General features: G+C 44.3%; 1 protein-coding gene across 13 annotated transcripts in view; it reads left to right on the forward strand.

The window, feature by feature from the left end:
- LOC136004298 (polycomb group RING finger protein 3-like) overlaps positions 1 to 17,363 on the forward strand; it is an 89,526-nt gene that overhangs the window by 23,113 nt on the left and 49,050 nt on the right. For 10 of the 13 annotated variants that reach the window (XM_065660664.1, XM_065660661.1, XM_065660668.1 and 7 more), the window contains exon 3: positions 5,763 to 5,880. The exons of 2 other annotated variants lie outside the window; for them this stretch is intronic. In XM_065660664.1, coding sequence (XP_065516736.1) covers positions 5,772 to 5,880 — 109 coding nt within the window. In that variant the 5' untranslated portion in view covers positions 5,763 to 5,771. Of the gene's footprint in view, positions 1 to 5,762; positions 5,881 to 6,760; positions 6,826 to 17,363 lie in introns of those variants that run through there. One more of the 13 variants, XM_065660669.1, reaches the window with a different exon arrangement.

Consider the following 17,363-nt stretch of genomic DNA (forward strand, 5'->3'; position numbering starts at 1 on the left):
GGCCTGGGAACAGTGCTGATAACTCCGATGTTTTCAGTTGCTGCTCGAATGTTTGGTCTGGCCAAGGACTTTCTGAGTCTCATGCTCTGCCAGGGAGGAGGGGAGGCCGGGAGGAAGCAGAGGCAGGACGCCTGACCCAAACTGACCAAAGAGGTATTCCATACCACAGCACATCATGCCCAGGATGTAACCGAGAGTTACCCCGGAAGGGCTGGGACTGCAGGGTTGGACAAGGTATCGGTCGGTACTCGGCTGGGGGAAGTGGGACGAGTTATCTGTTGGCTGGTGCTGAGGTGTTGTATTCTCTTCCCTTGTTATTTCCTTTATCATTATTATTATTGGTGGTAGCAGTAGTGATTTGTGTTATACCTTAGTTACTAAACTGTTCTTATCTCAACCCGTGGGAGTTGCATTCTTTTAGATTCTCCTCTCCATCCCTCCAGGAGCAGGGGGAGGGCAAGAAGGGGGGGGGAGTGAGTGAACGAGGTTTGTGGTTGGGTTTAAACCACGACAAAGGGCCTGCAAGAAAGATGGGCCTCTTGTGACCAAAACAGCATTGTACCTGATGGATCCAACTGCACAAAGTGTTACGGGCGAAATGCAGGTTAAGATCCGTCAGGGATGAGGCACAACACTCAGCAAAGTGAAAGCTCTCTTTAATGAAAGCATAGTGTTGCCATGGTGAGAGCTCTGGGACACTGATGCTAATCTAATAGGGACCCAATGCATTAGAGCCCTGTTAAGAAGTGAAGCACCGCAGGGGTGGATAATAACACTTGCAAAATATCCTATTTTGCTCATTAGCAAACTTACTGATGTAATGCAGGTGCTGTTGTCTGAATTCCGAGATGTGCGTCTGGCCTTCATGGGTGGGTATGTGCAGATGAGGGGGAAGCAAACTATCCCAGGTTACCGTAACAACAAAAGAAGATGTGTTTGCGACTCTACATACTTGGATGTGGGAGACACTATCCTAGGTTACTGTAACAAAGTTTTCTTGTGCCTTACAACCTCTGCAATCTCTGTACTTGTTGTGAGTACCCTGCCCCTGTTTCTACCTCTTCAATGCTTCCTTTGTATATCTGAGTTCAGTCAGGAGCTCCTTGCTCATCTGTCCAGGCCTCCTGCCACCTTTCCTGGCTTTCCTACTTGTTGGAATGGACTTTTCTTGAGTTATATGGTTACAGGAAAAATACATTTGTGGTGCTTTTATAAAACCTGGTTTATTTTATATGATGTGATTTGGAGAAAACTCCAGAAACAAACTCGCCAACAGAGTTTCAAGTTGACAAGCAGGTATATTCTTTATTGCGGCACCAGGAGACACGGGGGATAGCTCCTCCTAACCTGTGTCCCTGTATTGCTATACAGGCCATCCTTACATGGTCACTGGGCATATTACATCATTTTCCAGAAAGTTTCCCGCATGCATGCAAAAATGTGATGGTGGTCTTTAAGGGTCATTTACTTTTCCCAACAATCTTCATAACCAGCTTAATTAACATTACAGACATAGCAATCATTTTGTCCTTCTACTTATCAGTTAGTTTAACTGTGCCCATCCTGGACATCTGCTAGTCCCAGATACTCCCCATCCCCAGGTCCTGTTTTTCTATTCTGCTTTTCATACACTTTTTGTACTAAGGTCCTAAGGACCTAAAACTATGTCAACTACCTTCAAGCACCGCATTTATTTTCCATTACAAAGCCATCAAACTTAATGTTACTTAGAGCTGATTACATTGTGCTTTTGTGCCTCCTTGTCTCAGTGCTGAGTATGATGTCATATGGTATGGAATATCCCTTTGTTCAGTTGGAGTCAGCTGTTATCAACACTGTTTTAGCTGTGAATACAAAGGGCAGCACCATGCAGGCTGCTATGAAGAAAGTTAACTCTATCTCAGTACAATTAGTCAGGATTAGTTAATGGGAGATGATATAATTCAGTTTGTAATATGTGCTTTCCTCTTATGCGATACAGAACAGATCTGAGAAATCCCTAAATACATGTTTCCTAAGGATTTATTGTTTGCTCTTCTTAATTTTAATTTCTCATTTAAGGTGGTAATTTGATTCCACTAATTTCTTTTTTATGTATCTCAGGAGTTGTAATGGGTTTACATGGCAAGATTTTGGTAGCAGGGGGGCTACAGGGGTGGCCTCTGTGAGAAGAGATCAGGAACTGCCCCCATGTCAGACAGAAACTGCTTCAGATATCTCCAAAACAGACCCACCACTGGCTAAAGCTGAGCCAATCAGCGAAGTTGGTGGCCCCTCTGTGATAACATATCTAAGTAAGGGCAAAAAATGCTGTACAGCAGCTGTGAGGGAGAGGAGTGAGGAAAATGTGAGAGAACCCTGCAGACACCTAGGTCAGTGAAGAAGGAGGGAGAGGAGGTACTCCAGGTGCAGGAGCAGAAACTCCACTGCACCCTGTGGAGAAGACCATGGTGAAGCACATTGTCGCCATGGAGGACCATGTTGGAGCAGATATCCAGCCTGCAGCCTGTGGAGGACCCCACGGTGGAGCAGACTTCTGGCAGGAACTGTGGTCCATGGGGGACCCACACTGGAGCAGAACAAGAGTGTGAATAGGAAGGAGAGGCAGAGATGAAACCTCATGAACTGACAGCAGCCCCCTTTCTCCATCCCCCTGCACTGCTCAGGACAGATGGGAGGAGATAGACCTGGAAAAAAGCAGGAATGGGAGAAAGGTGGTTTTAGTTTTGTTCTTATTTCTCACTATCTTACTCTGTTATTGTCAATAAATTAATTTATTTTCCCCAAGCTGAATCTGTTTTGCCCATGATCACAGAATAGTTGAGGTTGGAAAGGACAACCAGGGGTCATCTAGTCCAACCTCCCTGCTCAAGCAGGGTCACCTAGAGCACATTACTAGCAATGATATCCGCCAGCTCCCTCAGCACTCATGGATTCATCCCATTGGGGCCCATGGACTTGTGGATGTCAAGTTTGTCTGACTTTAACCCAGTCCTCCTCAACCAAGGGAAAGACTTCCTTTCTCCAGACCTGCTCCCTGGTCTCCTGGGTCAGGGATTTCTGAGGGCTGGCCTTGGCATTGAAGACTGAAGCAAAGAAGGCATCCAGTATCTCTGCCTTCTTTGTATCCTCTGTCACCAGGGTCCATTCTCCATTCATTAGCAGGCCCACGTTTTCCTTAGCTTTCCTCTTATTAATGATGTATTTGAAGAAGCCCTTTTTGTCCTTGACATCCTTAGCCAGATACAATTTCAAATAGGCCTTGGCTCTCTTTGTCACATTTCTTCATACTCTGACAACATCCCTGTATTCATCTCAAGCAGCTTGTCCCTGCTTCTACCTCCTGTATATCTCCTGCTTGTCTTCCTTGATCATTCACACAAGTCTCTTTCCCCCTTTGCTCATTTTCTTGTCCATGGGGAATGAGCCTGGAGGAAGCAATTCTTGAATATAAACCAGCTCTCTTAGACCCCTCTTTTCTCTAGGGCCCATTCCCATGGGATTCTTCCCAGAAGGTCCCTGAGGAGGCTAACATTAGCTTTCATGAAGTTGAGGGTTTCAGTCTTACTTATTGCCCTGTTTCTTCCTTGCATGATATTGAACTTCATGATCTCATGATCACTGGAGCCCAGACTGCACCCAACTTTCACATCACCAACCATTCCTTCCTTGTTTGTTAGTGTAAGGTCCAGCGGCACACCTTTCCACATTGGTTCCTCCATCACCTGTATCAGAAAGTTATCATCAGTACTTTCCAAGAACTTCCTGTATGTAAAAGGCCTCATCTACTTCATCCTCCTGATCAGGTCATCTGTAGCAAACACAACAGTATCACTCTTGCTGGTCTGCCCTTTAATCCTGACCCGTAAACTCTCAACTCATCATCCACCCCAAGACAGAGCTCCAGCTGTTCCAGGTGTCTATGCACATAAAGGGCAAATCCACCACCTTGTCTTCCTGGTCTGTTTTTCCTAAAACACATGTCAACATTCCAGTCATGAGCTATCCCACCATGTCTCTGTAATTGCATTGAGATCAAAGCCCTGTGACTGTACATAGATCTCTAGTTCTTCCTGCTTGTTTCCCATACCACATGCATTGCTATACAAGCACTTCAGAGAAATATTCGAGCATGTCAGTTTCCCCGGAGGGGTGCAAAAGGATACCCCATAGTAATATCCTGGAGGCACTTCCTTGGCTGAATGCACTTGCTGGAGGTATGCCAGCTCAAGCCTTATTTTGCTGTGTGTGTGGTCTCAATAACTCACCCCTTCCCCCATCTTTCCTAAAGTTCTCCTTACCAGGTTAGCTAATTCCTTGACCCTTCTGTAAGCAGAGGATGATGTGGAGCTTGAGTTGTGTATAGCTCAAACCCACAGGATGCAGGCTAAACTGAAACCTGATGCTGAGAACTTACAAACCTTAAAATTTCATTGCCTGTCAGAAATTCATCTTGTGGTGGAACTTGTATGTCAGGACCTCTGCATGTGTAGTAAATCTGTTCTGTTATTTTAACAGCTACGTGTTAGCAGTATGGATTACGCTTTCTAGAGAAACCTCTTATTGTGGCTTACATCATATTTTGAAGTAGAAGTGACTAATGCCCTGGAAAAAGTTGTCTCTGTACTTCTACTTCCTGCTAATAGATACCAGTGTGTTCTTGTTGTGGTTTAAGCCCAGCCGGTAACTCAGAACCACGCAGCCACTTGCTTACTCCCCCCCTTCTTCCCCTCTGCTCCCGGAGTGATGGGGAAGAGAATCGAAAGAATGTAACTCCCACAGGTTGAGATAAGAACAGACCAATAACTAAAGTATAATACAAAACTACTATTGCTATCACTACTAATAATGATAAGGGAAATAACAAGGGAAGAGAATATAAAACTAAAAAGGGGAAATATACAACAGTAAACATGAATGGTGCACAATACAATTGCTCACCACCTGCTGCCCAGTACCCATCCCAACCCGAGCAGTGATTTGGGCCTTCTGGGTAACTCCCCCAGTTTCTATACTGGGCATGATGTGATGTGGTATGGAATACCCCTTTGGCTAGTTTGGGTCGGGTGTCCTGTCTCTGCTTCCTACTGGCTTCTTGTGCCCTTCCTCACTGGCAGAGCATGAGACTGAAAAGTCCTTAATTGGAGTAAGCATTACCTAGCAACGACTAAAACATTGGTGTGTTATCAGTGTTGTTCTCAGACTAAAATCGAAAACACAGCACTGCAGTAGCTACTAAGAAGGAGAAAAATAACTGTTACAGCTGAACTCAAGGTAGTTATTTAAACAACTACTGAGTTTTCTGGTGTTCTTCTTGCAAGTTCTGTTAAACTGTGTAATCAGAGAATTCTATTAGATATATATTTTTTCTTTACCAAAAAATATCTGGTTTTTATTCTCCATTCATTAAATGAATGTTTGTCTAGATGTGTGTATTATCTTTTCTATCCTTTGTTTCTCTGACAAAAATGGCTTTAATTAGGCTACCTAGGACTCTTCTACTCTGAAACCATGACATGTAAATTAGTGTAGATTTCAATTATTTCATCATTAATTTTTATAATCTTTTAAAAGTGTAGTACTCAAAATATATACATAAATATACAAGAGCCTGAAACTATCTACATGAGCATATCTTTAAGGTGAATTATAATTGCTCATTTATTCCGAAACTACTTTTACCTGATCAGTAAATCTGAGTTGCTATATAATGTGTGGGTGATTTTTTTTTTTTATTTTTTTTTTATTATTTTTTTTTACAGATACCAAAGATGATGACTAGAAAGATTAAGCTTTGGGACATTAATGTCCATATAACCTGTCATTTATGCAATGGATACCTGATTGATGCCACTACTGTAACAGAATGCTTACATACTTGTAAGTAGGAATATAATGCTGTGAGTAAGCTAAAACTGTTTCTTTACTTGATGTGCTAGATGTTTTAACAGTTTTAGCTTAAGTTTAAAGTTTTACTGTGTACCAGCTAGAATATTGCAGGCTCTGCTATTACAATTTTTCAACAAAAATATATTGTTTTGTGAGACAAGAAGAACAAACTTGAAACCATATGTAGTAAATGGTAATGTGTATGTTTAGGAATGTAGTTTTTCTGCTGAATATTGGAAGAGATATGGCATGCTTTACAGAGATGATATGATGTTTCAGATTTCCCAGAGATAATTTTTTCCAGTACATCTAATTTCTAGATGCTGTTCATCAGCTTTAATGTATTTGCTTTTGTTGGTTTGCTTATCACTCCTTTTTTAGCTCATTCTTCAGTCACTTCTCCATTTGCTACAAATATCAAGTTCCTCGGTGTTGTTTGAAGTAACGCATTTAGAAACTTAATTAGGCTTTTGCTATGTTTTGTTCCAAATTCTGTAATGCTGCCATTAAATATTAAAATTAGTCTTGCTAGAGGGTTGCTTTTTCATTGTTGTAAAATGCATTTATTTATTCATTTATTTGCAACCCTAAAACATGCACTGCAAGCAGGTGTGCTCAGTTTACATAGGCAATGCAATTTATCAGGAATGCATTCTCAGACCAAACCTGTGGAGTGTCTTGTGGAATGTCCCTTATTATGAATTTTATGTTTTCAGAAACTTTGTTGCTTTTGGATTCATCCTTAAACTTATGGTATTAATTCTGGGGGGAGACATAGCATTGTAGTATGGGTGGAAGGGTGGAGACCAGCTTTTTAAAGAATACCTATAGGGAAAGTAGAGTTTTTCCACTTTGTTTCTTCATTTCACAGAATCACAGAATTGTTAGGGTTGGAAGGGACCTCTGGAGATCATCCAGTCCAACCCCCCTTCCAAGGTAGGGCCACCCTAGAGCAGGTTACACAGGAACACATCCAGGTAAGTTTTGAACATCTCCAGAGAAGGAGACTCCACGACCCTCCTAGGCAGCCTGTTCCTGTGCTCTGCCACCCTCCATGTAAAGAAATTCTTCCCCATGTTGAGGTGAAACTTTTTGTGCTTTAGTTTATGGACAGTGCTCCTCGTCCTGTCACTGGGCACCACTGAAAAGAGTCTGGCACCATCCTCCTGGCATTCACCTTTTAGATATTTATATGTATTAAGGAGGTCCCCTCTCAGTTTTCTCCAGACTAAACAGGCCCAGCTCCTGCAGTCTCTCCTCATAAGATGCTCCTGACCCTTAATCATTTTCCTGGCCCTCTGCTGGACCCTCTCCAGTAGCTCTTTGTCTTTCTTGCACTGAGGAGCCCAGAACTGGACACAGTACTCCAGATGTAGCCTCACCAGGGTTGAGTAGAAGCAGAGGATCACCTCTCTCGATCTACTGGCCACACTCCTCCCTATGCACCCCAGGATACTATTGGTCCTCCTGGCCGCAAGGGCACACTGCCGTCTCATAGTCAACTTACCATCCACCAGTACTCCCAGGTCCTCAGCAGAACTGCTCTCCAGTAGGTCAGCCCCCAACCTGTACTGGTACTTGGAGTTCTTCCTCCCCCAGGTGCTCCCTGCTCATCCATGCCCCCTTTGCCTGATTTTTCATTATGGGGATATAACCCTACACTTGCCCTTGTTGAACCTCATTAGGTTTCTCTCTGCCCAGTTCTCCAACCTAGCAAGGTTTCGCTGAATGGCAGCACAGCTTTCAGGCATATCAGCCGCTCCCCCCAGCTTTGTATCATCAGCAAATTTGCTGGGGGTACACTCTAGCCCTTTATCCTAGTCATTGATAATCAAGGTGAATAATACTGGACCCAGTATTGATCCCTGGGGAACACCACTGACTACAGGCCTCCAAATGGATTCTACTCCACTGATCACAACTCTCTGAGCTCTGCCATTCAGCCAGTTTTTGATCCACCTCACTGTCCATTCACCTAACCCACATTTCCTAAGCTTGCCTACGAGGATGTTATGGGAGACAGTGTCAAAAGCCTTGCTGAAGTCGAGGTAGGTTGTGGTGTATCACGACACAGACTCAAGTTGATGAGGAGACTCAAATCCAACTTTATTACAATCAAGCCCTTTTTATCCCCTTGTTTGGTGCTTTCCCAACCTGCACAAGCATGCCACGTTCAATCTGATTGGCCCTTGTAAAAATCCCCAGGTAAATAGTCCAATCACAATGCTGAGCACACGTTGTCCAGACGGTGACAGTTTCACCCCGCCATCTCAGACCCACTTGCAACCTCCACATCTGGCCTCCAACTGAGACTCCCTGCCACAACAACATCCTGGCCCATCCCCCCAAGGCTTGCTTGTTTTCCTTTCCTGTCCTTCAACATTCCAACTTATCGCCCCAGGGCTTGTTAAGCATCAAGGCCTCAGAGCTCATTCCCAGACTGTTTTTCATGCAAATCTTATCACCTTCACTCCCCACAGTAGGTAACATCCACTGTTCTTCCCTCACCAACCCATCCTGCCATCATCATAGAAGGCTATCAGATTGGTCAAGCAAGATTTGGTGAATCCATGCTGACTACTTCTGTAGACCTTCTTTTCTTTTACATGCTTGGTGATGACCTCCAGAATGACCTGTTCTTAGCAGTAAAGACTGAGGCAAAGGTGGCATTCAGTAATTCCGCCTTCTCTGTGTCTTCTATTACCAGGACACCCATCTGATTCAGCAGCAGCCTCACATTTTCCCTTATCTTCCTTTTGCTGCTGATATACTCCAAGAAACCCTTCTTGTTGTCCATTGGTAGAATCAAATCCAGGTGTGTTATAAAAATTTCGTCTTAGCCATGATCTGATCCAATTATTTTATTACAATTGATTATATTACAATTGATTAATATCGAGAGGCAATAAGCAAGCAGTGCTGCGTGTGCCGGGGAGTCTCCGCTCCACCAGAGATGCACACCGGGGTCTTTGGGGTCTAGTCTCTTATACTTCTTGGTCTGGGGTCTCAGTCAATCCCTTCTTCTGTACCTGGATGCTGACATGGCTCCTTTCCATTATTCTTTTCTTGTTGCTGGGGTCTTTCTCCGGTGAAGAACTTCTTGGTAATACATTGACGGGGAGATGTCTTTCACATGCAATTAACCACCATCTTAGCCCCATAACTTCCATTCCTTATCTGGTTACTTATCCTGTAACAGGATGTATCTATCTCTTAGTTAGGTAACCCCCTTAAAGCATTCAAGCAGTTAATCAAAGCACTCTTTAAACAACAAAGCGGTTCGGAGCAGTTAAACAAAGCACCCTTAGAAAACAAAGTGGTTGAGTAAAAGGGATTATTCCTTGGTTTCTTCTCTCTCATCATTGTATTGACAGGAATATTTATCATAATCATGATCACTCCTATACATCCCACACAAGGTACAATGGTCACAAGGGGTTCTGATTCCACATAAAGTGCAATGGCGACAAGAACTCTTAAGTTGCTGAAGCAAATCACTCCTGTATACCTCACAGGTGGGCCTTGGCCTTCCTTGGCGTATCCCTGCATACCCTAACAATGTTCCTATAGTCCTCCCACTTGGCCTGTCCCTTTTTCCACATCCCATACATTTCTTTCTTGCATTTGAGATTGTGAGTAAATAGGGGAAATTAGAGACCACCTCCCCCCAGTCCCCCAAAGTTATAACGCTAAGGAAACCTTAGGGTAAAATGCAGCTGATATTTCCAAGGTGGGATGCAGTTGGCATGCACAAAATCTACCCAGTGATAGTTCCCCAGGCAACCCTGCAACCATGGCATATGCTAAGAGAAACTGAATGGGGGGTGTAGTGGAGCGAAGGCCCCATGGCCAGGCTCTATTATACTCCCTGCAGGAGCAGGAATTTGAAGGTACCATGTACTGATAAACCACACAGCAGCTGCCAAACAAGGAAACTAGATTTGTATTTTTAAAAGCAAGAAAATTTTACACCAATCAGTAACAAAACTATGTATAACTAGAGTCACTCCAGCTCTATAGGCATGCAGTTAAAAAACTGAAACTTGTGTTACTGTGGAAAAGCGTGGACAGATACAAGGGCCTCCTACAAGGTCAGGATGAACAGCACTGGCGAACAAAGAACCCATCGCGGGAGAGGAGGCTTTGCCCTTTTGTAGGAGGATTAAGAAACAGGGCTAACAAATTTATAATCAGGAAAGACTGTCCTTGAAGCCTGGTACATCCTGGAAGCACATGGACATCATCGACATGGCTTCATGCATCAGCAAGACGTGATGTGTCCTTTCGATGAAAATGATGTAACTTTATGCAAATTAACTGAACACTCTATACATAGTGGGAGGGTTACAGGGAGTTACTAACCTGAATCAAATTGTATAAATATGTGAAATTAGGAAAGGGAAAGGAGGGAAGACTCCATTGTAACTTCTGGGATCAATCAATGGACTGAACCTGTCTTCTCCCCCATAGGGACGCCTATTGGGTAAGAAGTTTATCTTATGCGCACTAAATAACTAACTCACGCTATCTGTTATGAGTGATTATAGTCTGGTTGTATGTCACTTCAAGTTTGTTTTTACAGACAGTTCCTATTACTAGCAATCACTGAACCTTATCCTGTCACAAACTTGTATTTTGTATAATTGAAATCTTCAGCCAAAGTCACAGAATCACAGAATCCCTGTCTAATTCCCAGTCTGTTTTGTCTAAGGGATTTGACTTGGTGACGCTGTCGGTGGGGGTCCCTGAATAGGTTAGTCGAATCACTCTCCAGTTTGGTGGGCTGTCCAGTATGCAAGCAGGCTGGTGGGGCACAAGGTTCTTGTCTTTCTTGGGAAACTGGCAGGCTGAATGGGATGCTGGAAGGACTGGTCAGGCACAAGGGTCTCATCTTGGGAAACTGGAAGGCTGGTCAAATATAAAGTGTTCGAGGAACCCCCCCCCTTGTAATGTGACAGTATTTGTGTGCGGGACAAATTTGGACAGGAAGGTGCAAGCTCCCTAACATATCTTGTCCACTGGCCTAAGGTGACGACCCGTTTTGCGACAGAGATCCACTAGGCGCATCCTGCTCAACCATGCCCCCTTTGCCTGATTTTTCATCATGGGGATATACTGGCCTTGAGCTTGGAGGAAGTGGTGCTTAAATATTAGCCAGCTCTCTTGGACTCCCTTCTTTTCTAGAGCCCTATCCCATGGGATTTCTCTAAGTAGCTCTTTGAAGAGGCTGAATTTAGCTCTCCAGAAGTTTAGGGTTCTAGTCCTGCTTACTGCTTTGCTTCCCCCACACAAGATCCTGAGTTCCACCATCTCATGATCGCTACAGCCAAGGCTTCCCCCGACCTTTACGTCTTGAACCAGTTCCTCCTGGTTTGTTAGTATAAGCCTTTCTGGTTTGTGACTGTCATGGTTTAACCCCACCTGGCAAATAAGTACCACAGCTGATGGCTCACTCCCCCTGCCACCCCCCAACTGGGATGGGGAGGAGAATCGAGAAAAGAAAGTAAAACAAAAAAATAAAGCCCACAGGTTGAGATAAGAACAGTTTAATAATTAAAGTACAATTTAATACAAATAATACTACTAATAATGAAAAGGGAAATAAGGAGAGAGATCTAAAACTAAAGGGGGGGAGGAACCAAAACCCCCCAAACCAACAGAAGAGTGACACACAATGCAGTTGCTCATCACCCACTGGCTGATACCCAGCCTGTCCCTGAGCAGCAATCATCCCCTTCCAGGTAACTCCCCCCAGTTTCTGTACTGGGCATGACGTACTGTGGTATGGAATACCCCTTTGGCTAGTTTGGGTCAGGTGTCCTGTCTCTGCTTCCTCCCAACTTCTTGTGCCCCTCCTCACTGGCAGAGCATGAGAGACTGAAAAGTCCTTGATCGGGGTAAGCATTACTTACCAACAACTAAAACATTGGTGTGTTATCAGCGCTGTTCTGAGACTGAAGCCAAAACACAGCAGTGTACTAGCTACTAGGAAGACAATGAACTCTATCCCAGCTGAAACAAGGGCAGTGAATAACTGAGCTGACATATCCTGAGTTTAGTTTAAGAGGGGTTCATATCTCCTTATTCAGAACTGGAGGATCTACTGATGGCAAGTGAGAAGTTTTAGTGCTTTTAGATGTGTTTGGTTCTTTTGTTTACTTGGTTCAAGCAGGTTATGGCCTTGCCCTTACAACTGGATCTGCTAGTATATACCACTGGAGCAGACTGTAATGCAAGATCTGAACTTAGTGGGCAAAATTACTAGGACTGGTCCAATAATAACGCCTACCAGCAACATAAATCTTAAATATGGAAATGCAATATATAAGGGAAGCAAGTGTAGTGACCTTTTTGGCTTTAACTGCTGTTTATTCAAACATGCCATCATGTCTGAGAGGTAGATGGCGCTATAGCTACAGTTCTCTTGCTTTATACCATGAGGGCTGTTGTAAGGCTGTCTAAAGGAATCACTGTTTAAGGAAAAGATTTGTAAGCTTTTTTAATAATAATAAAAAATATATAATTTAGGTAACTTTTTTATTTCTGAAGTTTGAGCTGGAGTTCGTTTAGACCTTCAGGTCAGGAAAATACTGTCATGTATTATTATTAGTGAAATAACAAATAGTACTGGTTAAAATGAGGGAATTGTTTTTCTTTGAAGCAAACATATGGCCGTTTATAGACTTAGAAACAGTTCTAAAAGCATGCTGCTCTGTAGTATCCATTTTAAAAGTTTATCTCTATACTAAAGACCTTTCCTTGTTTAATTTTCTGATTGAAGTCAATTGTAGTGTATTTTGTGAAAGTGGAAAGTTAAATTGCATTTGAATAAAATGATTCAAAGCATCTGACTTGAGGAAAAAGAAATTACTCTTTTGCCAAAGGTTTATTATCATAGCACATTTTTTTCTATATGCATCCATAATAAACAGCAGATTGGCTAGGTATCTTAATGGCATGCAGTGTCTGTAACATACTTTATGAAAGCTGAAGACTACAAGTATATATGCTACTGACCTATTTGAAATGCTGTTCTAGTAACTTTGGGAATGGAACTGTGTTCCAAATCTAAGCATTTTTTGTTAGGAAGAGTCCAACTAGTTATAATTTTCTTACCATATCTACAATGCATCACTTCTCTGAACTGAGAGCAGTCATGAAAAATGTTCATTAAAATTGTTTTCTTCTCCAGGATGAAAACCCCCAACTCTATCAGACTTTCTTCATAGGAGAGGTGTTCCAGCCCTCTGATCATTTTCATGGCCCTCCTCTGGACTGGCTCTAACAGGTCCATGTCCTCAGAGCTGGACTTGGTACACCAGGTGGGGTCTCATGAGAGTGGAGTAGAGGGGGAATCACCTCCCTTGACCTGCAGGCTACGCTTCTTTTCATGTAGCCCAGGATGCAATTTGCTTTCTGGGCTGCAAGTACACATTGTCAGCTCATGTCCAATTTTTAGTCCACCAGAACTACTGTGTTCTTCTCTGCAGGGCTGCTTTCAATCCATTCATTCCCCAGCCTGTATTGATATTGGGGATTGCCCTGACCCAGGTGCAGGACCTTACACTTGGCCTTGTTGAACTTTATAAGGTTGGCAGGAGCCCACTCCTCAAGCCTGTCAGGGTCACTCTGGATGTCATCCCTTCCCTCTAGAAAATCAACTGCACCATTCAGCTTGGTTTTCTGAAAACTTGCTGAAGGTACATTCAATCCCACTGTTTATGTCACTGATGAAAATATTGAATAGTACTGGTCCCAGTACCGACCACTGAGGGATCCCACTTGTTTCTGATTTCCACTTGAACATTGATCCACTGACTGTAACTCTTTGGATGTGGCCATCTAGCCAATTCCTTACCCATCTAACAGTCTATCCATCAAACCCATATCTCTCCAATTTTGCACCAAAAATGTTGTGGGGGACTGTATCAAAGGCCTTACAGAAGTCCAGGTAGATGCCATCCGTAGAATCGTAAAATGGTTACGGTTGGAAAGGACCTTGAGATCATCTAGTTCCAACCCCCCTACCATGGGCAGGGGGACCTCACACTAAACCATATCACCCAAGGCTCTGTCCAGCTTGGCCTTGAGCACTGCTAGGGATGGCGCATTCACAACTTCCTTGGGCAACCCATTCCAGTGCCTCACCACCCTCACAGTAAAGAACCTCTTTCTCATATCTAACCTGAACTTCCCCTGTTTAAGTTTAAACCCATTACCCCTTGTCCTGTCACTACAGTCCCTGATGAAGAGTCCCTCACCAGCATCCTTGTAGGCCCCTTCAGATATTGGAATGCTGCTATGAGGTCTCCGTGCAGCTTTCTCTTCTCCAGTGTCCTGGGTTCAGCTGTAACAGTTATTTTTCTCCTTAGTAGCTGGTGCAGTGCTGTGTTGTCCTGGGTTCAGCAGTAGCAGTCATTTTTCTCCTTCTTAGTAGCTGGTGCAGTGCTGTGGTTTTTTTTTCAGCCTGGGAACAACGCTGATAACACCGATGTTTTTAGTTGTTGCTAAGTAATGTTTACTCTGACCAAGCACTTTGTGAATCTCATGCTCTGCTAGTGAGGAGGGGAAGCCGGAAGGAAGCAGAGACAGGACACCTGACCCAAACTAGTCAAAGGGGTATTCCATACCACAGCACATCATGCCCAGTATATAAACTGGGGGCAGTTACCCGGAAGTGGTAGATCACTGCTCAGGCCGGGCTGGGTATTGGTCAGCAGGTGGTGAGCACCTGTATTCTCTTCCCTTGTTATTTCCCTTATCATTATTATTATTGGTGGTAGCAGTAGTGGTTTTGTGTTATACCTTAGTTACTGGACTGTTCTTATCTCAATCCGTGGGAGTTACATTCTTTTGATTCTCCTCCCCATCCCTCCAGGAGTGGGGGGAGGAAGGCGGGGAGGGGGAGTGAGCAAGTGGCTGTGCGGTTCTGAGTTACCAACTGGGCTTAAACCATGATGGAGCTGGCCAATGAAGTTGCTAAGCCACTGGCCATCATATTTGAAAAATCATGGCAGTCAGGTGAAGTTCCCGACGACTGGAAAAAGGGAAATATAACCCCCATTTTCAAGAAGGGGAAAATGGAAGACCCGGGGAATTACAGACCAGTCAGTCTCACTTCTGTGCCTGGTAAAATCTTGGAGCACATTTTCCTGGACAGCATGCTAAGGCACATGAAAAACAACAAGGTGCTTGGTGACAGCCAGCATGGCTTCACTAAGGGGAAATCCTGCCTGACCAATTTGGTGGCCTTCTATGATGGGGCTACAGAATTGATGGATAAGGGTAAAGCAGTTGACGTCATCTACCTGGACTTGTGCAAAGTGTTTGACACTGTCCCACACAACATCCTTCTCTCTAAATTGGAGAGATATCAATTTGACGAATGGACCACTCGGTGGATAAAGAACTGGCTGGACGGCCGCACACAAAGAGTTGTGGTCAATGGCTCGATGTCTGGCTGGAGAACGGTAATGAGTGGTGTCCCTCAGGGATCGGTGTTGGGACTGGTCTTGTTTAACATCTTTGTCGCTGACATGGACAGTGGGATTGAGTGCGCCCTCAGCAAGTTTGCCGATGACACCAAGCTGTGTGGTCCGGTTGATATGCTGGAGGGAAGGGATGCCATCCAGAGGGACCTTGACACGCTTGTGAGGTGGGCTGATGCCAACCTTATGAAGTTCAACCATGCCAAGTGCAAGGTCCTACACCTGGGTCGGAGCAATCCCAGGCACAGCTACAGACTGGGCAAAGAAGAGATTCAGAGCAGCCCTGTGGAGAAGGACTTGGGGGTGCTGGTTGATGAGAAAATGAACATGAGCCGGCAGTGTGCGCTCGCAGCCCACAAAACCAACCATATCCTGGGCCGCATCAAAGGAAGCGTGACCAGCAGGTCGAAGGAGGTGATCCTGCCCCTCTACTCTGCTCTTGTGAGACCTCACCTGGAGTATTGTGTGCAGTTCTGGTGTCCTAAACATAAAAAGGACATGGAACTGCTGGAACAAGTCCAGAGGAGGGCCACAAGGATGATCAGGAGACTGGAGCACCTCCCGTATGAAGACAGGCTGAGGAAGTTGGGGCTGTTCAGCCTGGAGAAGAGAAGGCTGCGTGGGGACCTAATAGCAGCCTTCCAGTACCTGAAGGGAGCCTATAGGGATGTTGGGGAGGGACTCTTTGTCAGGGACTGTAGTGACAGGACAAGGGGTAACAGGTTAAAACTTAAACAGGGGAAGTTTAAATTGGATAGAAGGAGGAAATTCTTTCCTGTTAGGGTGGTGAGACACTGGAATCGGTTGCCCAGGGAGGTTGTGAACGCTCCATCCTTGGCAGTGTTCAAGGCCAGGTTGGATGAAGCCTTGTGTGGGATGGTTTAGTGAGAGGTGTCCCTGTCCATGGCAGGGGGGTTGGAACTAGATGATCTTGAGGTCCTTTCCAACCCTAACTAGTCTGTGATTCTCTGATTCTATGACATGTGTTTTCGACTTTAGTCTGAGAACAATGCTGATAACACACCAATGTTTTAGTTGTTGCTAAGTAATGCTTACCCTAATCAAGGACTTTTCAGTCTCTCATGCTCTGCCAGTGAGGAGGGGCACAAGAAGTTGGGAGGAAGCAGAGACAGGATACCTGACCCAAACTAGCCAAAGGGGTATTCTATACCACAGCATGTCATGCTCAGCATAGAAACTGGGGGGAGTCACCTGGAAGGCCCAGATCACTGCTTGGGTCAGACTGGGCGACTGCCGTGACTATTCAAATATGATGGAGAGTGGCTTGGCAACTACATCAGCCAATTCTCTCAGGACCCTGGAGTGTATCTCATTGGGTCACATGGACTTGTGTATTTTGAGGTTCCTCAGGTGGTCTCGAACCTGAACTTCTCCTGTGAAGTGAGGGACTTCTTTCTCTCAATCCCTGCCTTGATATTCAGGCGCTTGAGAGATGTGGGAAGAGAGGTTACCATTGATAACTGAGGCACAAAAATTCTTGATTACCTCAGCCTTCTCCATGTCTGTTGTCAGTATTTCCCATGTCTCATTTATCAGAGTGTGTAATTTTCTTTAATTTTCTTTTCTGGCCAACATACCCATAGAAGCCGTTTTTATTATTCTTTGCATCTTTTGCCAAATTCAGATCCAGCTGCACCTTAGTTTTCTTGGTCCCATGCCTACACATCCAGGCAGCATCACTATATTCTTCCCAGGCTACATGTCCCTGCTTCCACTGCCTACGTATTTCTTTCTTACTCTTTAGTCTTACTAGGATGTCTTTACTCAGCCATGTCAGTCTCTTGCCTTCCTTGCCTGATTCCTTACATGAGGGAATTGATTGTCCTTGAAGAGCTGCCAGCTCTGTTCAGTTCCTTTGTCCTTGAGGGCAGTTTCCTAGGTCACATCCGCTAATTCCTTAAACAACTGAATGTTTGCTCTCCTAAGACTCTGGCCCATATCCCTCAAGACTGTGAATCTCACCAG

The sequence above is a fragment of the Lathamus discolor genome, chromosome W (assembly GCF_037157495.1).
Source record: "Lathamus discolor isolate bLatDis1 chromosome W, bLatDis1.hap1, whole genome shotgun sequence".
NCBI classification, from domain to species: domain Eukaryota; kingdom Metazoa; phylum Chordata; class Aves; order Psittaciformes; family Psittacidae; genus Lathamus; species Lathamus discolor.